Genomic DNA, 26533 nt, shown 5'->3' on the forward strand with positions numbered 1-26533 from the left:
TAAACATCGGCCGAGTATGTACTATTTGAGCGCTCTATTCAATGGCAACCTACCCCAAAGGGGTTTCGAAATGCCTCCGCGTCTTTAGCAAGGAGTGCTGTATGATTTCGCCTGGTCTCAAGTCTCGACTACACAATGCACACAACTCCATTAGCACACTACATAAATAATAATAGAAAGAGAACCTCTAATAGGAAACAGGACCAAAGACGCAGCCAGATCTTCAGTTCGATAACATATCTTCTTAACTTTATTTACGTACTCATCGAAAAGCAGCAGCTAGAGTACCCATGCGCTTCTTGCCCAACACAGGTAGATAGAGAGGCCGGGATCGATAGATCTGGCGCTGGCACTCTTCCTCCGCAGCGCGACATGTCTTGCACTCGGCGCAGTTGTCCCCCATATGTATGACGGGATATTCGAGCCGTTTCTCGACGCATGTCTGGCCGTTATCCGCTGCGAGACAGGGCACCTTGTGGGCCTTGTGGTTGTATTCTCGGGCACACTCGTAGCAGATGTTGAATGCTTTGCCGGTCCAACACATGGTCTTCTGCCCCTGGATGGATTTCTTTCTTTTTCCTACTGTCAAGTCTCGCGTTGTTGGTGTGTATCGCTAATGCTAGAAGGTAAGGGGGAAGCGTTCCTGGCTTCAGACTACAGAAACAACTGGTATACAAGAGTTGTAGTGCTAAAATATTGGTTGATGCCTGGGAAGTCTCCGGACAGTGAATTTCCGCGGACTTATGTAGCTGCTAATCCTCACACATATCCCTTTGCCTGGCAAAAGCCTATTGTGTTTCAAGAAAGGGGGGTTCTTCGAACGTGGAAATAGGTATGAACAAAGAAACTGCCCACTAACACTAGTGACATGGGTCTTTAACTGCTCGACTCCTTACTTGATGGATAATAACATTCTTCATGAATCTGTAGGGTGACTGACGAAGCTTGATAAGCCCGTAGATGCTAGCCCTGGCGGCTATTACACGGCGTGTTCAGTTCTTTGATGGGACAGTGTAAGACACGTGAAACCTTGCGGGAGCTTGTGGGCTAATGAAATTGACGCTGTGTTCTGGGAGTACCAGAGTTCATCTTGCTTAAAGGTAATATGGCATGAGAGACACTACATCTCATCGTGTCATTGGTATCATAAAAGCACAGGAAAGACTAAGAATTCGCTCAAGCCTCAAAGCAGGAGTTCAAATCGTTCGCTATGGCCGTTAGAGAAAGACTTCAAGCAGACTCAACAGCAATAAAACGTGTACATAAAGAAGTATAATGCATATAGACTATGTAATAACAACAGTTGAAGGGTTCAAGTACGATTCAGGAATAAAAAAAAGGGACCCTAGTTGCTACACAATATACATGAATAGAACGTCCGTTTGTCATTCCGTCTCTATTTCAAATGAGGCAAAGTCACGGGGTATCAAAAAAGTGTAAATGACGGAAGGAAAGATGGAAGACTCTGATTCCGGAAAACGTGAGCGAGGGGGACAGAGAGGACAGGGAACCAAAAAGGAAAAAAAATTAAGAGGGAAAAAGATAAGGCACAGAAGCTGATGGCTGGCTAGTATTTATCTCTGACATATATGACACTGCAATTTTTCCTTTTTAACAAGAAAAATCATGGGATGACGATTCGGTTCCGTAGAAGAAAAGACCCCCAACTTCGAATCAAAACATTCCTACCCCTCGTTGTCCCTAAATCCAGATACAATTTTTAAATCCCTTTTCTTCGCCCAGGCTTCTATAATTGCCTACCATCAATCATGGTTTGCTAGGGTAATCCGTGCTCGTGAGTCATTGTATCTAAGTGTATAATAATATCATAACAGTATCGTGAAAATAAAGGGGGTGATTTATGAATTAAAGAACGCTGTTCGTTGATCACTTCTCATTCGTAGTAGTAGCACTTTGAAAGCTTAGAACAGCATCTTTCTGTGAGCTCCGTCAGCGGACGTCGGCGGCGTGGATATGCCTTCGCGGTCGTCCATGCCGCTACCAAGCGTCGATAACGACTCCAGGGAATTGTTGCCATGCGGATTTAGGCCGCGGTGCGGATGGAGTCTTGGAGGCGCCGAGAGACTGTTCACAGCGGCATCGTTGCCCCCCGTCGCCGTGCCTACCGTCAGTTTCCGGAAGTTCCTGCTCCATGTCGATGGCGTGCGCGACGGTTTGCGCCGTAGAAAACTAGGACCACGCCGTAGCGTCTCCTGCTGCTTCGCGATGATCAGTTCGTACTGTTGCATCATCGTCGGGTGGTCGATGATCTCCTCTGTCGTGTACACTTTCTGTTCGAGGCCCGGGAATCGTGGCACCTTTTGCGTGTAGTAGCGAGCTAGTTCAGCCGCCGGCATGTGAGCACCCCAGATCTCGTAGAAGGGGACCGAGCGAATGTCGGCTACTTGTAGGCTCTGAGCGCCTAGCACGACGTCCCAAGCGGCTGCGATGATGCTGTGAGCCGCTCGGGCGTGGTCCGGGTCGACTGCGAGCACAGGGGATAGGACGCTGCTCTCGCGCTTGGGCGCTGGCAGCGGAATGCGCGGCGTCGTGTAACTATCATTGAGGCCCTTGAGCATCCTTGGATCTAACAGAAAATCGGTCGTGGTAAGGACGGTGATGGTAGAGCAGAGCATCCTCAAGACTTCCTCGGCGAAAAACGACTGGATCTTCTTCTCACAGAACGTGACGGATACCTCGACCTGCTTTGACCCGGCCATCATGGTCTGCACGAAAACATCAGAGTCCTCGTGGCTTAGGCCCATCATATCGAGCGAACAAGTAGCCTCGCCGATGGTGAAATTGAGAAGTTTATATCGCTCCGACTGTCTCTGATGATGGACAACGGTGCTGAAACGGGTCCAAGACGGCCAGGCGGTGCAGTTCTGAATGACATCGGCCGTCTGGAGGTTTTCGTAAGGAACACTGGCGACATATTGACTCTGTATGTTCTTGAAATACTCGAGGGGAGCGATGGGGAAATCAGGTATTCGTGTTCGCACGGGGATGACGTTACCCTTGGGTCCTACTACGCTTGAGATAGTTTGGCCATTGGCAAGACTTAGATGCCTGCCCTCGACCATATGACCAAACACGACATCGTCGGTACCGGATAAGTTCGACAGGACAATGGACCATGCGCCTCTCAGGACGGATTCGAAAGGTATGCCATGATTCTGCAAAGAACCAATCGGTATCTTTTGCTGAAGAGTCTTTGGGCTCGAGTTAGCGACGGGTAGCGAGGGCTGCGAGACGACCTGTGTTATCGATGCGCCCTCAAGAAGGGAGCGCCAATACTCCGTGGCGCCACTGGCGTATGTGGAACGCACCGCTCTGATGACTTCGCAGAAGCCGGTGCTCGGAGTAACGGGCCCGGTCTGTCGGTAGAAACGGCCAAGGTCGCGCACTAGGATAGGAATGGACAGATCGTCGTATTGGGCGCGGGACAGCCGCATGACGAGAATGGAGCTCCTGCCGGCATCGAGGAATGAGAACTTGGTTACGGGACGGCGAAAGTCGATGGGAAGTGGTTGATCTCGCTTAATAAGTTTCACGGCGAGATTATTCAAGCGCCAATTCTGGCATTGATACCGGAGAAACTCGGGTCGGTACGACCGAAGAACTGTCTGGTAGACCTGGCGACTATGGGACACGAAAGCGGTTCGCAAGATCGGATGGGCTTTGGTCAGCATGAAGCATGCATTTTCCAGCTTATGCCAGCTCAAGTAGCCCGTGGCACTGAGCATAAAGTAGGATACGTTGCCCCGTGCTTGCAGCATGGCAGACTCGACAAACATGGTCTGAAGCGAGGATGCCTCAGCCACATCCTCAATGACGCTCCTGTCTGAGCCGAGTTTAGGCCCGTCCGCTGAGCCGTCCGATGCGCCATGTTCGCCTTGTTCCGGCTTGACGTTGGCTGTAGGCACTTGAAAGGTAGCGAGTCCTTTACATAGCTCAGACAGGGTACGATTACTGAGGATATCCGTTATAGATATGTCTATTCCTCTCTGACGGCACATGACAACAAGGCTGTGACCCATGACAATGTCCCCACCTAACGTCATGAACCCGTCATTAGTCGTTATGGATGCTTGATCCTCGATTCCGAGGACCCTGGCCCAAAGTATCCGCATCTGCTGTTCTGCTTGTGTTAGAGGCGGAGGCTGGAAGTCGGCGGGTTGCATGTCGCGCATATGCTCGACCTCGGCTAGAGCTAACAGCTGTGGCCGCGACAGACCTGCGATCAGCCTTTGGAGCCCTCGCCTATTAACCCTCAACGAGGGCGTCAAAGGTAATCTTCGAACAGGAACATAAGCTAACGGAAGCGGGATACTATTACGAAGAGCTGAGTTGACTGTTTGCTTGTAATAAAATAGTCTCTGCCGCGTTGCATCGCCCAAATTCGTGAGATCCTCTGTTCCTTCGAGAAACTGGTCGCCAAGTTCGACGAAGACTGTAAGGACAGGCGTTGAAGTCGTATCCTTAAAAGCGACTGTTTCAATTACGACGTCCACACCTTCGCCAATACACCGGCGAATCTGCGACTCCATCTCCGACACGCGGAAGGATTTCCCCTTGACATCGCCCTTCTCGCCCTCGGGTAGTACAAACTCGATCTCTCCCTTTTCACGGTAACGTACGAGGCGGCCCGTTTTGAGAAGACGACTACCTGATTGCTCGAGCAGCGACTGGGCTCGAGTGGTGCTTTTCCTTACCAGTATGTCGAAATCCAGATTCACCATGTCAAGAGAGCTGGACATAGCCAAGGTGGATCCTCCAATTACGAGCTCTCCGACGGCGCCAACTGGCATGAGCCGGTTGTGATCCTCTGGACTCACGATCCAAAAGTTTCCACAGAAGGGATTACCGAAGCCAGGTGTCACAGGAGAACCCGTCATCTCTGTTGCTGAAAGGCCGAGCGGGCAGGCTTCCGCCGAACCATAGACGAGAACCACTTTGGCTTTCCCTGCCCACCTCGAGTATACTTCGGTATCAAGATGAGTTGCGCGGAAGCAGACCACGGCCATGTCCGGTAACATGTTCGGGTCGACCTTCCTCGAGAGAGGCGGTGTGAGATAAGTCCAGTTGACTCTCATACGCTGGGCGGCTGCTGTGAAGCCGGGATTCTTTTCAAAGGATGATGGTATACAGACACAGCCGCCGTTCACGAGGGTAGTGAAAATCTCAGCCAACGAGACATCGACACTGTAGGATGAGAGTTGCATCACTCGACTTGAAGGGTTAATTCGGAGCGTGGGACCTTGACCAGCACAGGCAGTGGCTAGGGCACCGTGACTGTAGGATACAGCCTTGCAATTCTTGGGGCTCGTGAGCGTCAGGAGGATACATGCTATGTCGTGCGGTTGCGTCGGTATGGGACTCGGCAGTTCTACTGTCTGCGCATAGGGTGAAAGAATAGTCTGCTCATTGACGGCGATGGTGGGACAGCCTGAGCTTTCGAAGTAGCCTCTGACACTATCCGAGGCAAGGATGAAGCCACGGTGAATAACTTGGACGATCCAGGGAAACATGTCGGTAGCCTCAGCGTCAATAGGGATAAGGATGCCACCCACCATCAATACGGCCAACATGGCGACTATGGCCCACCGGCTCTTGTCGACAACAACGGGCAGCGGCATTTGAGGTCTCACGCCAAGGTTTAACATGTAGTGAGCAAGACCCCGAGCCAGTTTGCAAAGCTCGGCATAGGTCAATGTACCATCCCAACTGAACACGGCTTGGATGTCGGTGTTTCTGTGTGCTTGCGCGGTGATAAGTGTGGCGAGATGTTGGTTCTGCACGTCGATTTGGGGCATACTATTCCACGCCAGTATCTGATTGTGATCATGAACAGTGAACAAATCTGACTCCTTAACGGTCGCACTGGGGCTCTCCAGGATAGTTTCAACAGCTTTACCGAGAACATGGCCAATGCTGACGGCCTGATGGGGGGCCAAGATGCGGTGACCCAGCACGACGGTCAAGTTACCGTCTCGACAGCTGAAATCTACGTTGACGTCGTATTCGGAAGCTTGCGTGGTGCTATTGTGATTGAACCTGTTCATTGGCGGACCCTGGCCTGAAATAATATCCTCATAGCCGAATGACACGTAGGTGTTGAATAGTCGTCTGCCCCTGGTGCCGAGTTCATGTTCGATCAAGCTCATCGGTAGATGTTGATGGTGTACGGCTTTCTGGTGCTCGACTTGGGCATCTCGAAGGAGTTGGACAATCGTTTGGTTAGCAAGCGCACGCGTTCGGCAGACTAGAACTCTCGAGAAAGGCCCGACAGCGTTCTCAAGCCCTGTGACAGGCAGATCCCGGCCCGAGGAACGGTATCCAAAACACACATCTTGCAGGCCAAGGAACGTTCGTAGTAAAATGCCCCATGCGACTCTTAGGATTGTCGACTTATCGACTTTATAAAAGCGGGCAAAATCATGCAGCCGCTGGAAAGGGATCTGTAGGTGAATGGGGGTGGTTTGCCATTCAACTGTGGCACTTCCTTCAGATCTGAGACAGGGAAAGTGACAGGGCTGAGCACCGAACAGCTTCTCCTTCCAAAACTGGATGCTCGTTGCTGTTGGCTTCAAGCGTTGGAAATATTCGGGGAACGAGAGCTCGTTTGGAGTAGGTTCCTGCCCCTCAAAGTACACTTGCTCAAGCTCACCGAAGAGAATAGTGGCGCTGGTAAGGTCGCAGAGAGCCTGGCTTATCTCCAGCTTGAGGTAAGCCTTACCAACAGATTGGCAAACGATAAGCCGATGCCACGGAATACCTTCTTTGAACTGCAAAGGCGGTACATTTCCAATGGCTGCCATGGGACTCTCGATCTCGCCGCTCTCGATGAACAGCATATTGGGAGAATGGTTCCGCAGTATGATCTGGTCGTAGAGACCCTCCTTGAGAACACTAGGCGAGAACAGGGTTCGCATAGCAGGGTGCTGCTGCGTAACTCGGTACCAGGCACTACAGATACGGGACGTATCGAGAGGATTTCCGACAGTATTCAATTCGTACGTTACTTGAGCGAGCGAGCTACCTGGTAGGAGTGTCTGGTGTACCAAGACGCATTGCTGGCAACCGGTGGCAGGAAAGACGTCTTCGACGTTGTTAGTATTTACATTCAGCCGAGGGAGTATGTCTCGGTTGAGTTGGTTTAATCCTTCGGGCGTGACACCCAAATAGGGGACGTCTGACATGGAAAGCCCAGGGGCATAGTCTTTAAGCCTGGCAATTGACTGGCGTAGAACTCTTTCGTAGTTGCGAATCCATGTCTGTATCTGCTCTCGATGCTTCGAGTCCCGATGGTGTAAAAATTTGAGCTTTGCCTGGCCCTCTTCCATCCAAACGGATACTTCGAAAATGGCAATCCGGCCAACCGACTGGCCAACATCGGCGGTATCAGAACCTATCGTCTTTCCAGGCATATCGAGCTCCTCGAAAACGGCATTTGTGCTTTTCAGATGCCCCAGTGTGCCAGCATACGTGAATATGAGCTCGAGAGGGCAGTGGGAAAAAGCGAATGACTCTGCCGATGGGGCATCTATGAGATTAGCCGTGAAGTGCGACAGACTGGTCTTTGCAGCGGCTCGGCGTGCATCTTTGATGCGGCTCGAAATGGAGAAGACATCGTCTGTCGGCGACACGCCGACAACGAGAGGAAACAAGTAAGTGAACCAACCCACGGTAGCAGAAATGTCCCGGCTGGGATCTAGGGCAATTCGTTCGTGTTCTTGGTTCCAAAGAATAGGTGCAGTCCGATCTCGGAACGTCTGCGCAAATGAGAGGAGGAGAGCTGACATGAAGATGTCGCAAGAGTCGGTCTTAAGTTCCTTGTTCGCTGCCTCCAGAATGGACGTCACCTCAGATTCTAGCGTGAATCCAAAAGCGACCGTACTTCCGTATGTGTTGAGGGTATCTTTAACGCCCCAGTACTCCCAATTGCGTGCTGGAAGCTCAAACGGCAGCCCGATGATATCAGTTGATGTTTGAACACAGTGCTTCTGATGCAAAGTCCACTCTTTGAATGTGAGAGAATGTCTCGAAAGCAGATGGCCGTCGGTGAGCAACCTCTCGAAGTCATTGGCGATGACCTGCCACGATTTGAGATCAACAACAAGATGGTGGGCGACCAAGTAGAGTAATTGATAACCGTCGTTGGTGTGGAAGTGGTGAGCTGCAAAGACGGGGCCATTCTCGATGTTAATGGCATACTGAGCCGCGGTAGCAACAGACTCGAGCTCGGCGTTGGTCTCTATGAGATGGTGGGCAAACTGGAACGACGTGGATATGGACGGGTCGACCGACTGCCACCAGGACCCATTGGCAAAGTGAAAACGAGTGCGCAGCATCTTATGATGACCTACTGCAGCCTCGATGGCGGCTCGCAAGTCCTCGACGCCAATGCTCTGCTTGACCCGCAGTAAGATGCTCTGGTTGAACCGATAATCGCCATCGCTCGATTTCCGTCGCGCCGTGTCCCTCCCCATGCGCGTCTGAAAATAGAGATGCTGCATAGGGGACAGGTCGAACATGTCGGTTACGAGTTCTTCGGGCTCCTCCGAGTGTGCTTCCTCAGGCTGCCTCGCAAGCGTCGCAAGTTCGGTCAGGCTCGAGGCTCTCATCACATCCCGAGCTTGGATTGAAATGCCTTGCGACTGAAAGCGCATAGCAAGCTCCTCGGCCGCGTGGGAATCTCCCCCGAGGTTAGTAAAAGACAGGTTCATCCCTATATCGTCTTGCTCGACGCGGAGTACCTTGCTCACAGCCCTAGAAAGCCGCCGTTCCCACGTTGTCGACGGCTTCCTCAATGTCCCTTTAGATTCGATGGACATGATGCGTCGGTACAGATCATCATTAGCGTTCTGTATCCAAGTCTGGAGTTTTCTGCGATGAATTTGGCCCTCGCCATCCAGCGGCATCTTCTCCAAAGGAATCCACACAGTCGGAACATATTCGGGGGCAACCTGTGATTCCACAGCCCTCCGAATCGAGGGTAGATTTCTAGTGTAGTACGCATTTTGTAGCTTGATCTCGTCGTTATCGTTGGTGCTATGATCTGAGCCTCCGGGACCGCCCTCTGACAAGGTTAACAGGGCGACGATATGTCCCTCGAAGAGCCCAGCTCTCGGCTTTATCACAATAGCCCTCGACACATTGCCATCCGATAACAAAGTCTGTTCCACATCATTACGTAGCCTGCGCGAAGCCTTAGGAGGTATGGCTGGAGGGTTGCTGTACACTGATCCTTGGCGACCCGGGCTCTTGATACTGGTAACTGGTGAGGTAGGTTCTAGTGGGCTGATAGTCGATGATAGTCTAGGACGGCCCGAATTTGGAAAAGGATTCAGCGGTGTCATGCTCTCTCGTCCGATGAAGGCCTTACTGTTGCTCTCATCGCTAGACCTAGAGGACGCAGCACGCGAGTCGCGCCCTGATATGGTATCCTTGGCTGCCGTCAGTTTCCACAAAGATTCTTCGCGTAACTGACCTAGGCCGTCGGTATCGTTGTATGGTTCGACAGAGATCCTGCCTGGGAGGCTGTCCGCAGGCCTAGCGTTTTCGACGGTGGTAGATTCATGCGCATACGTGGTCGTAGGATATGGCTGTGAAAAAGGTGAAATGGCGGTTGCAGCAGAGTCATTGCGAGGGCGATGGGGAAGAGCGGCGCTTGGCTGACGCCGTATAAAGGTCGGAGAGGTCTCGTGAACACCGCCGTTCGTAGCAGCGGCGGCTGCTCTCTCATCGCCGTCAATCGCAACGTCGTCGTCATCATCGTCGTCGTCGTCGCGGCCCCAGGGTACACCGTAGAATGGCTGGGGTAGCTCGTTTGTATCGACGCCAAGGGCATCGGCAACAGACCTAAATAACTCTGGCGTGTCTGCGCCATCCCGCTTGGTCACCGACACGGCGGGGGAGTTCCCGGCAGACGAGAGGAAACTACTAGGCTTACGAGGCAACGGCTTGGCTTCTTGGGCGGATCGGACCTCGCGACCATCTTCATGTGGCTGAGAGCCATTGTGAAGTGAATAGGTAGAGGTATCAAGTCGAGGTAGGGCTGACAGGGTAGGCCATCCTGGGCTGGCCATGTTGACGAGGAGGCTCTATATACACAACGGAGATGTCAACAGACTCTGGCAAGTGACCTAGCAAGTGGCCCGCCAAAAGTTGGCATCCTTGAGGTTCGAGGTAATCAATCGATCAATCACTCAATCTACTAGCTGGCTTGCCTCTACAGCACAGCAAGGCGTCGGGCATGTCAAGGCAGGTTGTAACACGGATGCGTCAAGCTGACGGACTCCTCCCACTCCCAGCACGGCCGGGCCTGAACCTGAGCCTGGGGCCTGGACGGCCGGTGTCGCTTACGAGAGGCTGCGTGTGCCGAAGTCGATCGAAACAGATGATGGCGAGAAAGGGGGACAGGGGGTGGGGGAGCTGACGAAGGGGCGAACAGGTGATTCATGCGGTTCGAGACAGAGGAGGATAGACGTAGTGACGACGGCGGATATGAACACAGGTATGGAGATGAAGGAGATATTATCATTATGGAAAGCAACAACCGTACCCCGTAGTCTCCTCTCTTTTGAGACCTGTGGTGAGGGTAGGTAGGTAGAGGTGAGATGGAGAGATGAGAGAATGCGCAATGCAAGCAATGCTTCAGCTTGTCAGGTTAGTACGTGTAGTTGGGACCATGTCCATGCTTCCACTCTCGATCGTGAGGGCTGTACAGTACATGTACATACCTACATACCCGCCGTTGCCCGCCGTCTTGATTACGCTACACTGCACGGCATCATCCCAGCTAAGTACTTATAGTATGGCACAGTACCAGCAACACCAGCACGAATGTACTCATACCTAGGTACATTCATTCATACTACCACTGGATGTATAGTAGGTAAATAGCAGTAGCCGTTATGACGAGGGATGTAGTGTAAGCACTACCTGGTCTGCCGGGACTACTACTAAGGACTTCCGCGTGTGTAGTGGCGGGTCGACGTGTGTGCTCGTGGGAGTCTGTCTGTCTGAGGGCGACTACAGAAATTGGCGTTGGATCGTCATGGTCCAAGCCCATGCTGAGCCACCAAACATGCCCACCAAACAACGTCGGGGGCCGGTTCATTTACATGTGGTGGACCCTACGCACTGCCCATGGGCCTATTTCGGTTGAGATACTACATTATTGGGTAAGTAAATGGAGAATCAATCTCCAGGCCGGACGGACATTACATACCAGAACAGAAACAGAACCAGAAGACCAAGGCGGGAGAGGATAGGACAGGCGACAGGACAGACCCGCGGGTACACTACTTACGGGCTACTAAGCCAGGGCAGACACAAGACCAGGGCAGGGCAGACCAGGGCAGACCAGGACCAGAGCAGACCAAGGGACGTGCCAAGGCCGTGCGAGCGACCCGCTCACCACCAATGATGGGCCATTGTTCGCATCGCGGCATGAAGTCGAGGTGGGGGGGATGGGTGGTGTCAGCACTTTGGGGCTGGCTGGCTGGCTGGCTGGACTGAAGCTGCCAGTTTCGTTTCAGGGTTTCGCATTTTCTCAGCACGCTCTTCTCTCTCTCTCTCTCTCTCTCTCTCTCTCTGTATGTGTGTGTGTGTGTCTCGGTGTGTTGTGTCTCTCGTCTTTGTCTGGGGGACCTTTCCACTCTCTTTCTAGAAGGTCCTACTACTGAGTATAGGACTACTATGTACCCTACCTGGTAACATGCTTACATACACTACACAACTATAGGGTCTTTACCTAATTGATACATACTTACTACTATGTATACTGGCCTTGCTGCTATTGACATCCTACAATTAAAGAACCCACGCAGCCATGGTTCGAAACTTGAGGCGCAGCAGTGGTCACCGATGATGAAACGCCTCAAGTGCCGATGGAGAGCAGGCATCGGGACCCGCGCCAACAGTATTGATCTCAGTACCAGGTAGGCAGGTATATATATACTCAATATGTAGCAATATGTAGGCCCCAAGAATCAATAGATACCGCCAGTTATCGCGAAATGAGTGATGTGGTAGCCAGTCCGGTGAGTAGGTATACACACCAACAAACAGCCAGCAATTCCCCAGCCCTGGGGTCAGGACTTACTTACATATTACTGGACTAGGTATGTACTTATACATTATTGTCGACGTGTATGATAGGTAAGGTAATAACCAAATACTACTGACTTCACACTATTAGTCCTACCTACCTACCCAGCTAGCTTAGGAGACATTGCGCAACTCGTCATTTTAAAAAATCCGCGATACCTATCCTAGTACACCACCTACCTAGGTAGAATACCTACGGAGTACCCAGTTAATAATCACCGGCAGACCCATGCTAGTATCTAGATTGGATTGCTCTGCCTACCTAGGTAAAGTACCGAGGAAAACATCTATATAAGAATCATCACTAAGCAAACGACTTTTGAGCGACAATCGGTCTCTCAATGCTTGCAGCAAAGTGAGAAGCAGAGTGATACTAGGACCACTACTGAGTAGGTAAGAATCGTAGGTAATACTGCGATATATATATGTACTAACTAGTACCGTATAGTGGTATGTCTTTTCATTTCAATCTATCGAGACTCGGATTAACGAAAGAGAAGGGCGAAGAAAGGGTATCTGGATGGACCCCTGAACCTGAACAAACCCAAAATTTACAGCAGCCTTTGATTACTTATACCTACTCCTCTATGCATACTTACAAACAATCTTAATGCAAGAAGAGCTTCTTTCTATGCTCATTCAAGTACATACGTATTCATTACATATCTTCCACCAGGCTTGTTTCAACACTCAACTTGGACCTACCTAGGTAGGTAAGAAGGGGCCAAAAGAGAGCAACGTAACCACAACACGCTTAAGTAGGTCTATACCATATTTATTCTCTGATCATCATCCGATTAGACTTTAGTACATAGTAGATTCAAGTAAGCCTGCCAACCAGTACAATATCAATCGCACTGCAATGCTTCACCTTCACCTAGCCAGCGACACTACGACCTATGACGACATGTATCGCGCAGACAGATAGTCATGGGAGTCAAGTCGCAAAACGATGAAAGTAAAAACATGCGTTGGTGTATCTCCATTAAAGTCACATACCTAGTAGTCGTAATAATGATATGATAGTATACAAGTCAGCGTTTGTTCCGTCTCGCTACACACTACACCGGATGGCCGCTAACCTAACCTTGCATGCCATGCCATGCCATTGCCCCGAGTAAGTATCTACCTATAATACAAGCCATACGGGCTCTAATCCCTTTTTTTTTTCTTGGTTTCTTTCCTTCATAGCCGTCAATCATCGCACTGTATGTAACATGCGCCGTCAAATGTGGACAAAGCGGTCAAGAGCAGCATCTGTCATTGTCTCGTTCGTTGTGATCGTCTCCTAAACGACCACCTCGTCTTCGTCGGGATCTTCGATGCTTGTCCGTCGTGCGGCCTCGTGTGTCGCTTTGATCTTCGTGTGCTCGTTGCCATTGTCATTGTCGTGGTCATAATCATCAGCCGCTGAGTCTGTAGCCTCACCCGTTCCCGTCGGTTCTTCGCCTTTCTGCTTCTCCTTCTCCTTTGAGCCGAAGGGCCAGAGGCTGGTGAAGCTTGAGCTCTTGGGGTTGTGAGGTGGCGGGTGAACAGGAAGGGGTTTGACAATCACACTCCCCTTGGCCTGAGCACTGTCTTTGTTCGCCTCAGGCATGGCAAAGTCGCCAAACTCGTCATCATCATCGTCATCATCTTCCGCTGCTGCCCGGTCGTCTTTGTCCGAGTCGGAATCATCCCGGCCGTCTCCGAACTTCTCTCGACTCCGCAGTGTGCTACGCCACCAGCCTCCACGAGTAGCCCTCGAAGGCCAAGCGTCTGCATTGTCTCCATCGTCGCCTAGACCGTCATCACTATCATCGTCGACTTCGTCTTCGCCGTCATCTTCGAAGGGGTTGCGCAGGGCCCTACCTAACCCGTCGTCCCGTCCTGCCCCGGAGCGCTCTTCATTGTCTTCGATACCGGCAGACTGTGCCGAAGCGGATGCCGTACTCTTTTGGTGCGCGGCAAGTCGTGCAGCTAGTTGCAGCCGGGCACGGGAAGGTGGAATGTTCAGTGGGGGCGGTGGTGGGGGAGGCGGAGGAATAGAAGGCGGATCAGCAGATGAAGACGACGCGTTCAGTGGATCTGTATAGGCACGAAACTGGGACAGCGTTAGCCGTAGATCTCGGAAATGACAACCTGATTGCCAAGAAACCACGCTCTTCTAGATCATTCCAGACGGAGTAAGAACGAACAAGAAACGAACTTAGAAAAGAGCGGTCGAAAAGGAAGCGGCATTGGTATGGCGAGATTCCTCACACGTCACCCAGACTACCAATTTCGCCATTGACATCCAAGTTTAGACTAAATCCTCCTTTAGACAGAGATACCTAAACCCCTGCAGCATAACGATACGTATTTCGACGCAGGGAAGAGCATATAGACGACCGCTATATCTCTACCCGTGTGAAGTAATCTACATCCAATGACTGTCTATGACTCTGTCCATGTGTGTGTATATCGAAACTCCTCGGTGAAGAAAAGAAGACAAGAAAACGTAAAACAAAAACCAGAAGCCAGCAACAAGTAATACATCCCCATCAGAGGGGTTGAGTTGGTATCTCCGAACCAAATACATTTCGTTACCAGATAGAGAAAAAGAACCAGCATTACGTGTGCTGCTAGGAACTTAGTGAGAAGGGTCACTAACCTCGTTATTCACGTCTTCGTCGTTCTCTTCGACTTCGTCCTCATCTTCATCACTGGAGCTTCCGAACCCGGAGCCTGAAAGGAGCCCTGAGCTGATGCTAAAAGGGCCGAGACTGCTGCCGCTGCCATGATCCGCCATGTCGAGTGTATTGCCACCTCCATTCAGGCCGGCCTCAGTAAGGGCATTTGATCCCCCGCCTTGGCCACCGCTGAGTCCCAGGCTAGAGAGCCCCATGCCGCCGAGATTGCCGCCCATCTGTGGCCGATTACTTAATGCCACTTCCGGCCGTACTCCCCCGAGAATTGCATTGTCTCTCTCCCGTGTCTCCGCCAGCGCTCCTTCGACGTAATTTATCCAATCCTGGCTCATGACACGGTCTAGGACAAGGTCGGAGAGAAGCTCAGGAGGGTTCCGCTCGGTGAACTTGACAACCTCCTCGGCAATTAGAGTAAGATGTCCCATGAACCCCATGCGTGTCTTGCTTTGGGCCTGCGATCTTTCGCTAGATGTTTGTCCGTTGATAATGGCGTTAGTGATATCAGCGGCTTCAAATAGAGAGATGGCAAGAGTAGGGTTGAACCCCCGATCCATAGGCCCGTTGAAGACTTGTTGAACAATATCGTAGACTACGTTATGAAGAAAATTGTTCCAAGGATATCGGAAGAAAAAAGACTAGGTTATTTGTTAGATCCCAGTTCCAATGGAAGAAAGGAATAGGAAGAGATATTACCAAAATAGTGGGTACAACGTTATTTTGTACAAACTGCATCTTCAAGAAGTCGCCTACGACTGGTTCGGGGTTTTCCGCTGCGGTTGTCTGGCTATCCTCTGGAGCTTGGTTGCCTTGGGGTAAAGATTCAGCCTCCATATCTTGGGCCTCTGGAGGGGTTTGGCCAATCTGCGAGGCATCTGATTCAGAATGAACAGCAGTGGAAGTGGTGGAGTGAGTCTTCGTTGGTTGTGCCGTTACTGTATCTTCGTTGTCTTCCATAGAAATGGGTTTAGATTCAGCTGGTTCTTCCGGTTCGACCTCTATAGTTTTTGTTTGAACACTCCTAGGTGCCGAGCTACCGTCTCCTGTGAGGGGGGTTGTCTCGTCTGAGGTAGAAGGCTGGGTAGTTATTTCAATTGGTTCTAAGCGCTTTGCTGGTGTTGACCCCGGGATCGTTTCTGCATCCGCTTGTGGTGGTGGTTCCAGCTCCTTCGCTGCCGGTTTTTTAGGCGACAGGGGAGCAACCACGAGTTCGGGAATCTCGAAGTGGCCGTCATCCATTTTTTCATCTTGAACATGGAGCCTCGGCGAGCTGAGAGGCTCATCAACAAATTCATCATCGTCTTTATCAAGGAAAGATGGAGATGTGGCGACACGTATTTCTTCTTCGGCTTTGACGAACTCGTGCGAAGTGTCCTCAGTCATGTCTCCAGATGGCGTCACCTCCTCAAACCCGTCGTCATCGGACGCATTTGTTACCTCTAACCGCCGGCTATCGTCGGGTGAAGAGTGGCGGGAGCGCATAGTCAAATCTTCCGAGGAGTGCGATTCCTCACCTCGCGTAACGGCGAGGCGTCCTATGAGACGTAAACGACTACGTTCCTCGTCTCGCCGTGCAATGACCTGCTCCGAGCCCACTTCGTTGAGCAAAGCCATGTTGCTGCAATGCAGTAACTCGGCCATGAGTTCACAGGTTTTAAACCGATCGAAACCTAACGGCTCGATCTTGTCACCAAAAGTGGAGTCCAGCCGCTGCTTCTGCGCGGGAGCGTTGAGAACCAGCGACATGAAATCAGGGACATGCTCAGCAAAGAGACGAAGAAGTGTGCCGAGATAGATGGGATCGCGACTAGAAGGCTGAGCATTTGCATCGCCGCCAACATCGGGGTCATAGTCGGAATTGTTTTTGCGGATAACCTCGATTATGATGCCCACGCCGACAGTGAGGGGGTTCCCACCGCCGAGCATGTACCCTATGATCTTTTCAACGCACGGTCTAGACACAAGCTGGCGAGTGAGCTCGTTGGGACCAATGCAAGCCTGCTCATTTTGGGAGGCGTTGGCGGAAACTGTAATGATGGCTTTGATGAAATCGCCAGCGGCGGTCTGAGTGGCCCAACTATGCTCAGGTCCAAGGAAGGACAGTAATGCGGGAATAACATCCTTGGTATAGAGCCACTAAGAAAAGGAACGAGTCAGACTTAGTACAGACGGGCCACTGAAATTGAATACAAAGAAAGCCCAAAAAGAAGAAGAAAAGGGGGAAAAAAAGGAAAGGAGGCGGGGGAGGTTATTTTGCAGGGAGAGATACCTCAACAATGCCCTGACCGTCCTCGGTCCTCTCGAGGCTAATGATCTTAAGCAAGAGATCCATAATCATGGGACAATCGACATGACGTAGCATGTTCGGGACGGCGCCATCGAGCGACCGCAGCAATTGTAGCATTTCGTGTGTCTTTTTGTCGAAGAGTGATTCATTGACCTTAGTGAAATAGCTGGCCTGGATAGGATCTAGCGGCGCTGGGCGTGTCAGGAAAGACCAGAAATTGCCCAACAATTCCTTGTTCTCCATCAGGGACTCATAGATGGACCAGTTGTCAGAAGACAGCACCTCGGCGGCGACGTAGGCATAGCGGTTGCGCTTCTTCTCCACCTCGTCATCGTCGGTGCCCTCGCTGGTGGCGCGTGATGAAGCCCTTGGGCGGCCAAAGGGCAAGCCCAAGGACCTACCCTTTTTGACGGCGTCTTCGTCGCGGTCGTCATGGTCGTCGGCGGGGTTCTCGACGGGCTCGAGGGTTGGTGCAACGACATAGTCCAACAGTTTAGAGAGGACACTGTCCTGGCGCAGGTACTCGAGAAGCTTCGTGTTGTGTTGCTTCAGCTCCTGGATCAGGTCACTCTCGTCCAGCAAGTCTTCGAGGAGAAAGTCGGGCTTGTCGAGGATGGTATCGATGGTGGAGATGTTGGCGTAACCGCCAAATCTCCAAAACATGGTGATAGCGACGGCAGCGGCGGCGCTAGGTCGCGCGCGAGGCTAGACGATACCACGAGCAGCGTGGGACAGGCGGGGGCGGCGGGTTGTGGCAGTGGTGAGGCTGAGATAGATATAGGCGTGGGGGAGCGAACGAAAGAGGACGGCGAAAGGACGGGCGAAGGGCGAAGGACGTGGTATCGGAGCAGCGGCATACGCGGAGGGGGGGGGATGTTTCGTGCCGGACCGTCCGTGTCCCGAGACGTCTTTACTGGGCCGGTATGGAGAGATAGGTATGGTAGATAGCTGGGGATGTATCTCTAGTTAGATATGTAGGTGGACGCGTACGAAGTACCGTAGATTACTCGGCGGTATGGGTTACTTGGTTGGCTGGCTGTTGATTAGTCCGAGGGTTACAGCTGGGACCCCTCTCTACGGGCGAATTTGTGTCATAAGAACAAGTCGTGCGGCTGTCTTCTCACCCACAACGGCCGGAGGTGGGAGATGACAAGCGAGAGAAAAGAGCCAGAAAAGAGACGGTCTATGTGAGGATGAAATTGCTGGCAAAAGATGTGTGAAATGATGCATGTACCTACAAGGTCCAGAACCGGGGAGATGTTGTGTACAGGGTCATGTGCGAGCATGTCTGTCGAGTCTCTGGTCTGGTCGAGATAGGCACGATATCGATGGAAGATAGGAAAGTACCTCCCCATGTACCTACATATATATATATGTATTGGTATCTACCTATAGGTACCTACCCTTGCAGTGCAAGATTAGGTGGGTAGAGCATTGTTTGCACTATCCATTATAGGTACCTTAGGTACCTAGTGGCACAACTGGATGCCCCGAGAGGCGCTACAGTATATCTTAGGTAGCCTTTAGGTACACTTTGAGATATCTCTAGATGCCACTTAAGCGATTGGAACCAATTGAAAGGCAGTATATAAATACATATATGATGATGAGTAAGTTATTCTCAATGGATTGAGAGGGCCGCCATTCTTTATGTCTTGAGGTCAACTTCTCGAAGTCCAGGAATATGCCATACTTACCGTAAGCTCATTCCAGATAGGCTCACGGCTTCATTTTGACTCTTTCATAAAGGATACACACACACACACACACACACACATATATATATATATATATAAATATATTGTAAACTGTTGAGAGGTGAACTAAAGCAAAAGCTCTTTACATTGATAGCAGACTGGTTTAATAATATGTAAATCCGGTGCTATTAAATCAAGTAACCTGGAAGCCAGTAGATAGATACTCTACTCCTCCTACTCAAGTATCATTCATATCACCCAAATCCACCCTCCAAGTACAACCAAAACCGACCCGAGCATGTATCCTCTTCCTGTCCTCACATAACCCTCCCCAGCACCACTCGTAACCGGGCCTCCATCACCACCTGCATTCCCACCATTCTCATCAGTAGGCCCAGGCACACGAACACCGTCCCACAAAGCCAACCTCTCAATCCCTCCACCACCAGCATCCCCTGATTCTAATCGATCCAATGGTGCGACGAACGCCATCTGACTCCAGCTGAACACGGTATTCCTCCCCCCGAAGACAAAGACTTCGAAACGGCCCGCGAATGTGTCGTTTACGTATGCTCGGCTGCCGCCGATTACATCGCTTGTTATCGTAACTTTCGCGGGGAGGGTGAGAGGGACCGGGGTGTGTGTTGACTTTTGAAAAGGGGGGTTGGTTAGCTACATGGAGAATAGGCAGGTAGGTAGATGGATGAATGGATATATAACAAGAAGGAAAAAACGAGGGCAAGAAAAATCAAAATACTCACAGATGTAACATTCGCCCAAATTCTTCCAGGATGTCCCTCATCAAACCCATCCGCCTCCGCTACGCTTCGCAAAGGATACTCCCATCCATCCGCGACAAACGTCAACACCCCTCCATCTTTCCCCTCGTCCAACTTCAGCGTGACGTCTTCCGAGGACAAACGAAACGGACCCGTCACATCGAGCGTAAGCGTGTAATTCACCCCTTTGCTGCCGTGGCCTAGATGGCTTACCCCATCACTGTTATTCCTCGATCGTGTCCATGAGATGAGCGGGTGCTGCTGCCCGGACTTATTATCTTGAGAAGCAGTGTTGTTAAGCCGTCTATCGAGATTCTGCCCCGGTGCCTGCGCCGCCAGCAAACTGATGGATTTCTCAATGGAGCTTGCTTCGAGTTTTGGCCCCCTACTACCACTCCACGCCCGCGCGCCTGCCAACGGTATCCCGCGCCGCATAGCATAATACGCCTCCAGCTGCGTGGATGCGTCGGGTCCGTTGTCGTTCCACGCCGCTAGGATTGCGCCCTTGTTCTCTGCGGCGCCCGCGGGGAGCTGTTCCGTTGTGTTCACCGGGTTGAACAGCGCCGGTTCCCATTGCCAGCCGCTACAGCCCGCGAAATTCAACACGCGCGTCCCGTTGAAGAATTGCGGATACGGCGCGGGAAGGATGGGCATGTGATCGTTTTTGATGCTCATGTACGCCCACCAGTCCTCCGTGTTGATCAGGTCGTACCCGGAATTGTAGAGTTCGACCGGATCCGACTGTCCGTATTGCCAGTGCTGGATGATTACTGAAGAATCGATAGTCGCTGTTGTAGAGGGCTCGTAGGTGCCCCATATTCGCACCCTTTTTGCCGAAGTCGAGTTGACGAAGACTGATAATTCGTTGACAAACGATATATAGTCGTCCGCGAGAGTGGAATCGTACTCGTCGGCGCCGATGTGTACCTCTTTGGATTGAAACCAGGGGAGGAATTCTTCCCATATCCGCTTCACCGTGGGGATGCTGTCGGGGTGAGTCAGATTCAGCAAGTCTCGCTTCGACAGCGATAGCTCGGGCTTCCACTTCGTAATGCTTAGACAATGACCCGGCGCCTCGATCTCAGGCACGATGGTGATGCCCCGTCCGGCACAGTGTCGTTGCAAGTCGTCGAAATCAGAGCGCGTCAAGGTCTCGTTCTCTCGCTGTATAAGACCCTGCAAGTCCTCGCTTTCCGGATGAAGAGAGAACTGCGAATACACCTCGTTCCACGTGTCGTTGTGACCGCGGTTCAAGGGGTAATTGTCGCTTGTGTGGTATTGGAATTCAGACATCTTGAAGAAGGATGCGTACGTGCAAAGATCCTTCAGAAACGACGGGGAGTACCATTTCCTGCCGGCGTCGAGCATAAAGCCTCGGGTGGCATAGGCCGGGGCATCGGTGATCCGAGATGCTGGCAACGTCGTCCATCCGGATATGATTAACTGCTGGAGCAGCGTCCGCGTCCCCCACCACATACCTCGCGCTCCAGAGCCGCTAATGACAGCACGATTGTTCTCGATTTCTAGTGTGTAGCCTTCCTCCGTGGGGCTTCCATCCTCGTAGGAAAGGGATAATGGATCGCCATGGAACTGGTCAAGGACAATGCCTGTGACATTGGTTGGTGACGCGCTCACGACGTGAAGGGTCCATGGCTTCCCTGATGCTTCTTCTAAATCTTCGATGAATGTGCGGGCGAATTCTAGACCCGATGGGGGGATCAGGGTAAGACCCTGGCCATCACGATGGGATGCTAGACTTTCAACGATATAAACCGTGGTCAAAACGCTGTCGAGAGTGAGGCCTGGTGTTGTCTCATTACGCGGTGAGGGTGAGATGGGAGGGAGTAGCTGAAGAGACGACGCAACCACTCCAGGTAAAAGCAGCCACAAACGTCTATACATGACGCTGAGCTCTAGCCATGCAGATAAATGAAGGTGTGCATATGCAAAGGTATACTTACCATAGAGAGATCGTATGCAGAAACGGACAGAAATAATCGACGGTATGCCTACAAATTGAAGATCGTGAAAATATCCCTTATATACCTACCTGCCTACCTACCTAGGTACTTACTTCACCGATTCTCCAATATGGTATTGAGCTATCCCCCACACTACCCCTCTCTTGGGACAATTTCCCCTGTCGACATATAATCACTAAAGAGATGGATGTAACGTAACGCCCCCATATTGTGCACCCATACACTAGAATCGTCTTCATCCCATAGCTGGAGTTGGAAGTCGATAGCGAAAAACTACTAGAAAAAGATGATGTAGTCGCTACCACCAGCAAGCTTTGAGCTAGGGCACTATGTGAAGGCAGTTGAACCAAGCACATGTTCCGGCGTAAGACGAGTGTGAAGGCAGTGAAGGCAGTGAAGGCAGTAAAGGCAGTTTTACAATAATCTACCCCCACAATCTTCATGTCGACTGCGCTGCATCACCGTGAATGAAGCAGCCTGCTAGCAATAAATGCGACGAGGTTGGGTTCGATAGACTGTAGCAAGAGTACATACAAGGTCTTATCTTGAGTCAATTGAAGCAATGCCAGCAGGCACGAAGGGGTATCTATTCTTAAGTTCCGTGATATCACTCCTGTGATGGTCAATTAGTTTCTACAACCTTGAAAAGGTCACCGCGGATGAGATGGCGCAAACCTTTAATCAGGTAACATGACCATATATGCTCTCTGATCGACTCGACACCAGGCCTGCCTGCCTGCTTGCCTCGGTGTTGAGGGGAACGCCGGGGTCGGAGGGACCTAAGCTGGCGAAACCATGTTGTGCAACGAGAGGTGTGTGCCTGTGTCTGCGCACACAATTTGCGTAGGCTTTTGAGAATCCCAAACTTGGGCACGCTCTTGCTCTCTTGGATTATATCTATAATAAGGCGAGGACACAAAAAAATGTATGATTTTTAAGGAATAGGTATTTTTTCTGCTTTGGATGGATAAAACGCGGGAGACACTTCTTCAGCTCGCTCAGTTCGCGAATACCCGCACGTTCAAATCAACACTGCCCGTGGCGATGACGCATCTGATCTGAACATCAAGTGAAGCGGAGCCCGGCTTCGGGGTGCCGTTGACAGTAGTAGTGCCGTTCGAGCCCTCGGGGTTATTTCCGTTGGTGACAGGCTCGCGCACGATGCCTGGCGCCCAACGTAGGCATGAGACGAAATGTCCATGAGCGTCGCCAAGTACCTTGACACACTTCCCTTCCTGTGTCAAATCCCAACAACGCAGTGTCTTGTCATCGGCGACGCTGAGAAGATATTTACCGCCAGGATGAAAGACTAAAGCCCGTACCCAGTTGTCATGCCCGTTCAGTGTCTTGATGCAATTCCCCCGCATGTCCCATATACGTATAGACTTATCTCGGGATCCAGTGGCCATGAATTCGGCAGCACTCGACGCAGGCGGCGGTTTCTTGAGGCCGGCGAGTGGCGCCAAGTGTGGATATGCCGAGGGGGGGGCGAGCGTACAACATTCGATGGTGTGTTCGTGGCCTACCAGCGTGAGTTTACTCTCGGGGTTGGCGAGGGATATGTCCCACAACCGGGCTGTCTGATCATTGCCAGCCGATAACAAATAGCGTCCGTCAAGAGATGGACATACATCCCTGACCCAGTCTGCGTGGCCACGGATGGTTTTCACACAATATCCAGTGGATACATCCCATATACGCAAAGTCTTGTCTCTCGATGCAGACACGAGCAGATTACCGGAGCTTGGGGCACCGGCAGCGCCAGAGGGAATGAAACGAACGGCACTAACGGAGTGATCATGCCCAGGTAGTGTGCGGATGTTCTTGTACTCGTCAGAAGGGTCCCATAATTTGATGGTCAGATCGCTCGAGCAAGAAGCAAGGAGGGTACCGCCTCTGGGGCCGCCAAAGTCAACATCTAAGACGGCCTTGGTGTGTCCCTTGATCGTCCGCTCCAACTCCCCCAACTCCCAGTCCCAGATCTTGATGGTATAGTCCTCTGAGCCAGAAGCAAGAGATGAAAAGACGGGGTGAAAAGCAACACAGGTGATTGGTTCTCGGTGGGATTGGAGGGTATGACGGGCAGGCGATCTTGGAAGCCAGCTCGAAGGGTCTTGGTTTCGGCGGGAGAGGGTGGTCGGCGTCGCATTGTCTAGTTCAGACTGAAGTGTTGAATTCCTAGATTCGAGATCCATGATCTATACGAGAACAAAGCAGCGCAGAACACGTTAGCCTAGCAAGAATTGGAAACTAGAAACTAGGATCGCCAAGCGCATGACAGCAGCAGTTGTCACGGCAGTGCAGAGAGGTTTCTGTGTACCTTTTTCTGTAATCTCACCACACTTGTCCATTTCTTCTCAAGTAAGCCTTCATACTTCTTCGAGGTCGTGTCATCAAAAGTGTCTCCCAGCTCCAGCTCTTTCCGGAGTGCGGCGGCGGTATCGGGGAGGTTGTTAGAGGCCAAGTAAGCAATGATGGCCTTGTGCCTATAAAGTTGTTGCTTGCGGTTAGCAAAGGATGACGACCAAGGCGCGAAAAGAAGAAGCAAAGGAGTGGCTAAGCACGCAAGCAAGCAGGCAAGAGAACAATCAAGGAGTGCAGCTACGACATACAGCTCATCCGCTTGTCGCGGGGTTAATATCTGTGTCATCTTGCCTACCAGCACACCAGACACAAGCTTTGCGCGCGGGGGTTCGAGCTCAGGCCAATGATGACGATGGCGGCGGTGTTGTTAGCGGGCCTGGGGAATTACACCGAAACAGGGTTGGGCGACGAGCCGCGGGTGACGCGGACATAAATGGCTCCTCGAGCAATCAATCCCCAGCCTGGAGTCAGAAGGTCGTGATAGCGACAGTCCGAGGCGAGACAAGCGGTCTGATCAGGAATGAGTATTCGTGGATGGATGGGGACGATGAGCGGTAGGATGAACAGATGTGACGGTTGCTATTCGGTTGCTATTACTCGTAGTCGAGGTCAAAGCGACAGCGGTGGTTGTCTTGGATCCTCTGTCGGTCGTCACGCTTGTCGTCGCTGGCAAGCACGTGTTTGGATGGATGTAGGAATGACGAGCTAGGGCTGATAGTTGTGCAAACCCATTCCTAAGCTGCTGGACCTCGAGCTGTCTGGCCTAGGTAGGTGTGTAGCGCGGTCGCTTTTGGCGACGTCTCGAGCTCGCACGCAACAGAAGGCAAGGCCCCCTTTGAGCAACAGCTGGACAGGTATGAGGATAGAGGCCCCGAATTAGGCTGAAACACATGAACCAACCAACTTGACTACCTAGGTACTCTGTGCGCAGGTGTGCCGACAGATGCAGAATGCGAGGACAGGCGGTGTCGTCGTTGTTGTTCTTGCTTTGCCGACTGTTTGGAGCGTGTTGACTTGGGAGAATGGTAATAAGGTATCCTCTTCCGTTGATAATATCCCCAATAATATCACCGTTTGAGCAGGCGGTTAGGTCTTGGATCTGTCTTTCCAAGGTTGGGTTAGCCAGCAGAAGAAGCTTAGCGCAGTAGTACAGCGCTCTCTGGCATCTGTCTTTACCTACCTAGGTAGCATCTGATCCCCACTGCCGGTGCGGTGCTGTAGAATGCCCTCTATGCGATGCATGAAAGATAAGTATCCTACCAGGCGAATGATACTCTTCTTGACGAGTTGTAAAATAAAGCAATCAAGCAATTGAAGCATCTCATGACATTGTCATAGATGTTACAGAAACAACGATCCGCCGTAACAGGAGCCTTGGAAGACGCCAAGCTAGACAGTTTCAAGTGTCTTGGTCTCCTGACTACATCGTATAACCTAGCAATTCCAATATGCCGGAGCCGGCCAGTACAGATCTTCCCGTCTAGAACTACAATACGCGAATAACCCTTGCTGCGATCTTGTCGCTATTTTCTCCCGGAACAACCTGTGAAACCCACCGAAGGCCGGCCCCGAACAACGGCGGAGCGGATTAGCCCGACGGCGATTCAACCTCATCGGCTCAGTCATCGACTCAGTCATCCCTACTATAATTCCGTAGCCCAAGCTCTCAACGAATGGGGAACATGACGTTCAGTTTATAGCAGTTATTTATGGTAAGCAAAGCCATAAAACTTGACACTTCCGTGACCAGAACTCGATAGAAATCACTGCCGCCCCCAGCATGTGAAAAACAAGGATAGTAACAGGACAGTTGCCCGGAGACCTGTGTCTTCAATTATTGGGCATTAACACTCAATATGAAGAGTAGAGTACCTATAATGCCTGTACATGGGATTACCCAGTAACATGACCGGACATCAATGCTTCTTGTTGTTACCCGCCCCTCGCCGCATAGCTCTATTCCAGGGGTAATCGAGGTCTAATTACTACATAATTACGATATAACCGCTGAATAACATAGCGATAGATGAGAAAAGAATGAAATTTAAGCTAATGTATAACCACGGCTGAACTACTAAATTATTATTCTTACCTAGGGAGTAGAAAATGAGAAGTCCTACGCCAACATTGATTCCTTGGATACATGTAGGTACCTAGCCGGCCGAGCTCACCGTGACGACAGACGGCGGGGCGGAGGCTGACCTGGCTCGCCTGGCAAGCTGCCCGCAAGGAGGGGCAACTGCGCTACCTAAACCTTCCAAGGTTGCTGGAGCACAGGGCAGACACAGGGTTACAGGCTGTTACAGGGGAGCGACAGGGTCCGCGCCCGACCTTTTGTTGCGGCTGCGTTGGGTCCCACCAGCTGGTCTGTCGTTGGTTCGTAACACCGCCCTACCGCCTGTTGTCTTCGATGGCAATACTAATAAATAAGTTCATATATTATCGTATACCTGGAAGCGTATCTTCGGGATAAGAGTTATCCTCAAAATCTATATCGCACAGCTTGTAGTTTTTTTAACATTACGGAATCAATTAGTCAGATAAAAAAGAGTTACGAAGCTCTGCTATACTTAAACTACGTACGTCTAATAAGCCTAATAGTTTAAAAGATTGAGTTGTACTGCTATAATATTATTTATAA

At 51.2% G+C, this 26533-nt stretch overlaps 5 protein-coding genes across 5 annotated transcripts; all 5 read right to left on the reverse strand.

The window, feature by feature from the left end:
• Window positions 1-1377: 1377 nt before the first annotated feature.
• On the reverse strand, window positions 1378-10361 carry F5B22DRAFT_205661 (uncharacterized protein). The gene has a single exon (XM_047969641.1). It carries the CDS (start codon window positions 10089-10091, stop codon window positions 1923-1925), a length of 8169 nt encoding a protein of 2722 aa, XP_047830475.1. The 5' UTR covers window positions 10092-10361; the 3' UTR covers window positions 1378-1922.
• Window positions 10362-12896: 2535 nt separating this feature from the next.
• On the reverse strand, window positions 12897-18423 carry F5B22DRAFT_608655 (SAPS-domain-containing protein). Its single transcript, XM_047975085.1, has 4 exons — window positions 17053-18423; window positions 15480-16919; window positions 14750-15421; window positions 12897-14200 (listed from the first exon to the last, which is right to left on the reverse strand). The coding sequence occupies exons 1-4, from the start codon at window positions 17731-17733 to the stop codon at window positions 13406-13408; spliced, it is 3588 nt and encodes a 1195-aa protein (XP_047830476.1). The 5' UTR covers window positions 17734-18423; the 3' UTR covers window positions 12897-13405.
• Window positions 18424-19016: 593 nt separating this feature from the next.
• Window positions 19017-21448, reverse strand: F5B22DRAFT_636719 (putative beta-N-hexosaminidase; the record flags this gene model as incomplete). Its single annotated transcript, XM_047977329.1, has 3 exons — window positions 19017-19132; window positions 19172-19415; window positions 19529-21448. 3 exons carry the CDS (start codon window positions 21446-21448, stop codon window positions 19017-19019), a joined length of 2280 nt encoding a protein of 759 aa, XP_047830477.1.
• An 80-nt stretch (window positions 21449-21528) lies between these two features.
• Window positions 21529-22279, reverse strand: F5B22DRAFT_206081 (uncharacterized protein). The gene is made up of 2 exons (XM_047969643.1): window positions 22204-22279; window positions 21529-22141 (listed from the first exon to the last, which is right to left on the reverse strand). The coding sequence occupies exon 2, from the start codon at window positions 21969-21971 to the stop codon at window positions 21609-21611; it is 363 nt and encodes a 120-aa protein (XP_047830478.1). The 5' UTR covers window positions 21972-22141; window positions 22204-22279; the 3' UTR covers window positions 21529-21608.
• F5B22DRAFT_206069 (WD domain-containing protein) lies at window positions 22019-24295 on the reverse strand. The gene is made up of 3 exons (XM_047969642.1): window positions 24141-24295; window positions 23849-24014; window positions 22019-23726 (listed from the first exon to the last, which is right to left on the reverse strand). Exons 1-3 carry the CDS (start codon window positions 24176-24178, stop codon window positions 22527-22529), a joined length of 1404 nt encoding a protein of 467 aa, XP_047830479.1. The 5' UTR covers window positions 24179-24295; the 3' UTR covers window positions 22019-22526.
• Between the last annotated feature and the right edge of the window lie 2238 nt (window positions 24296-26533).

Source organism: Xylaria bambusicola (genome assembly GCF_022495145.1).
Source record: "Xylaria bambusicola strain CBS 139988 unplaced genomic scaffold F5B22scaffold_23, whole genome shotgun sequence".
Taxonomy (NCBI): Eukaryota; Fungi; Ascomycota; class Sordariomycetes; order Xylariales; family Xylariaceae; genus Xylaria; species Xylaria bambusicola.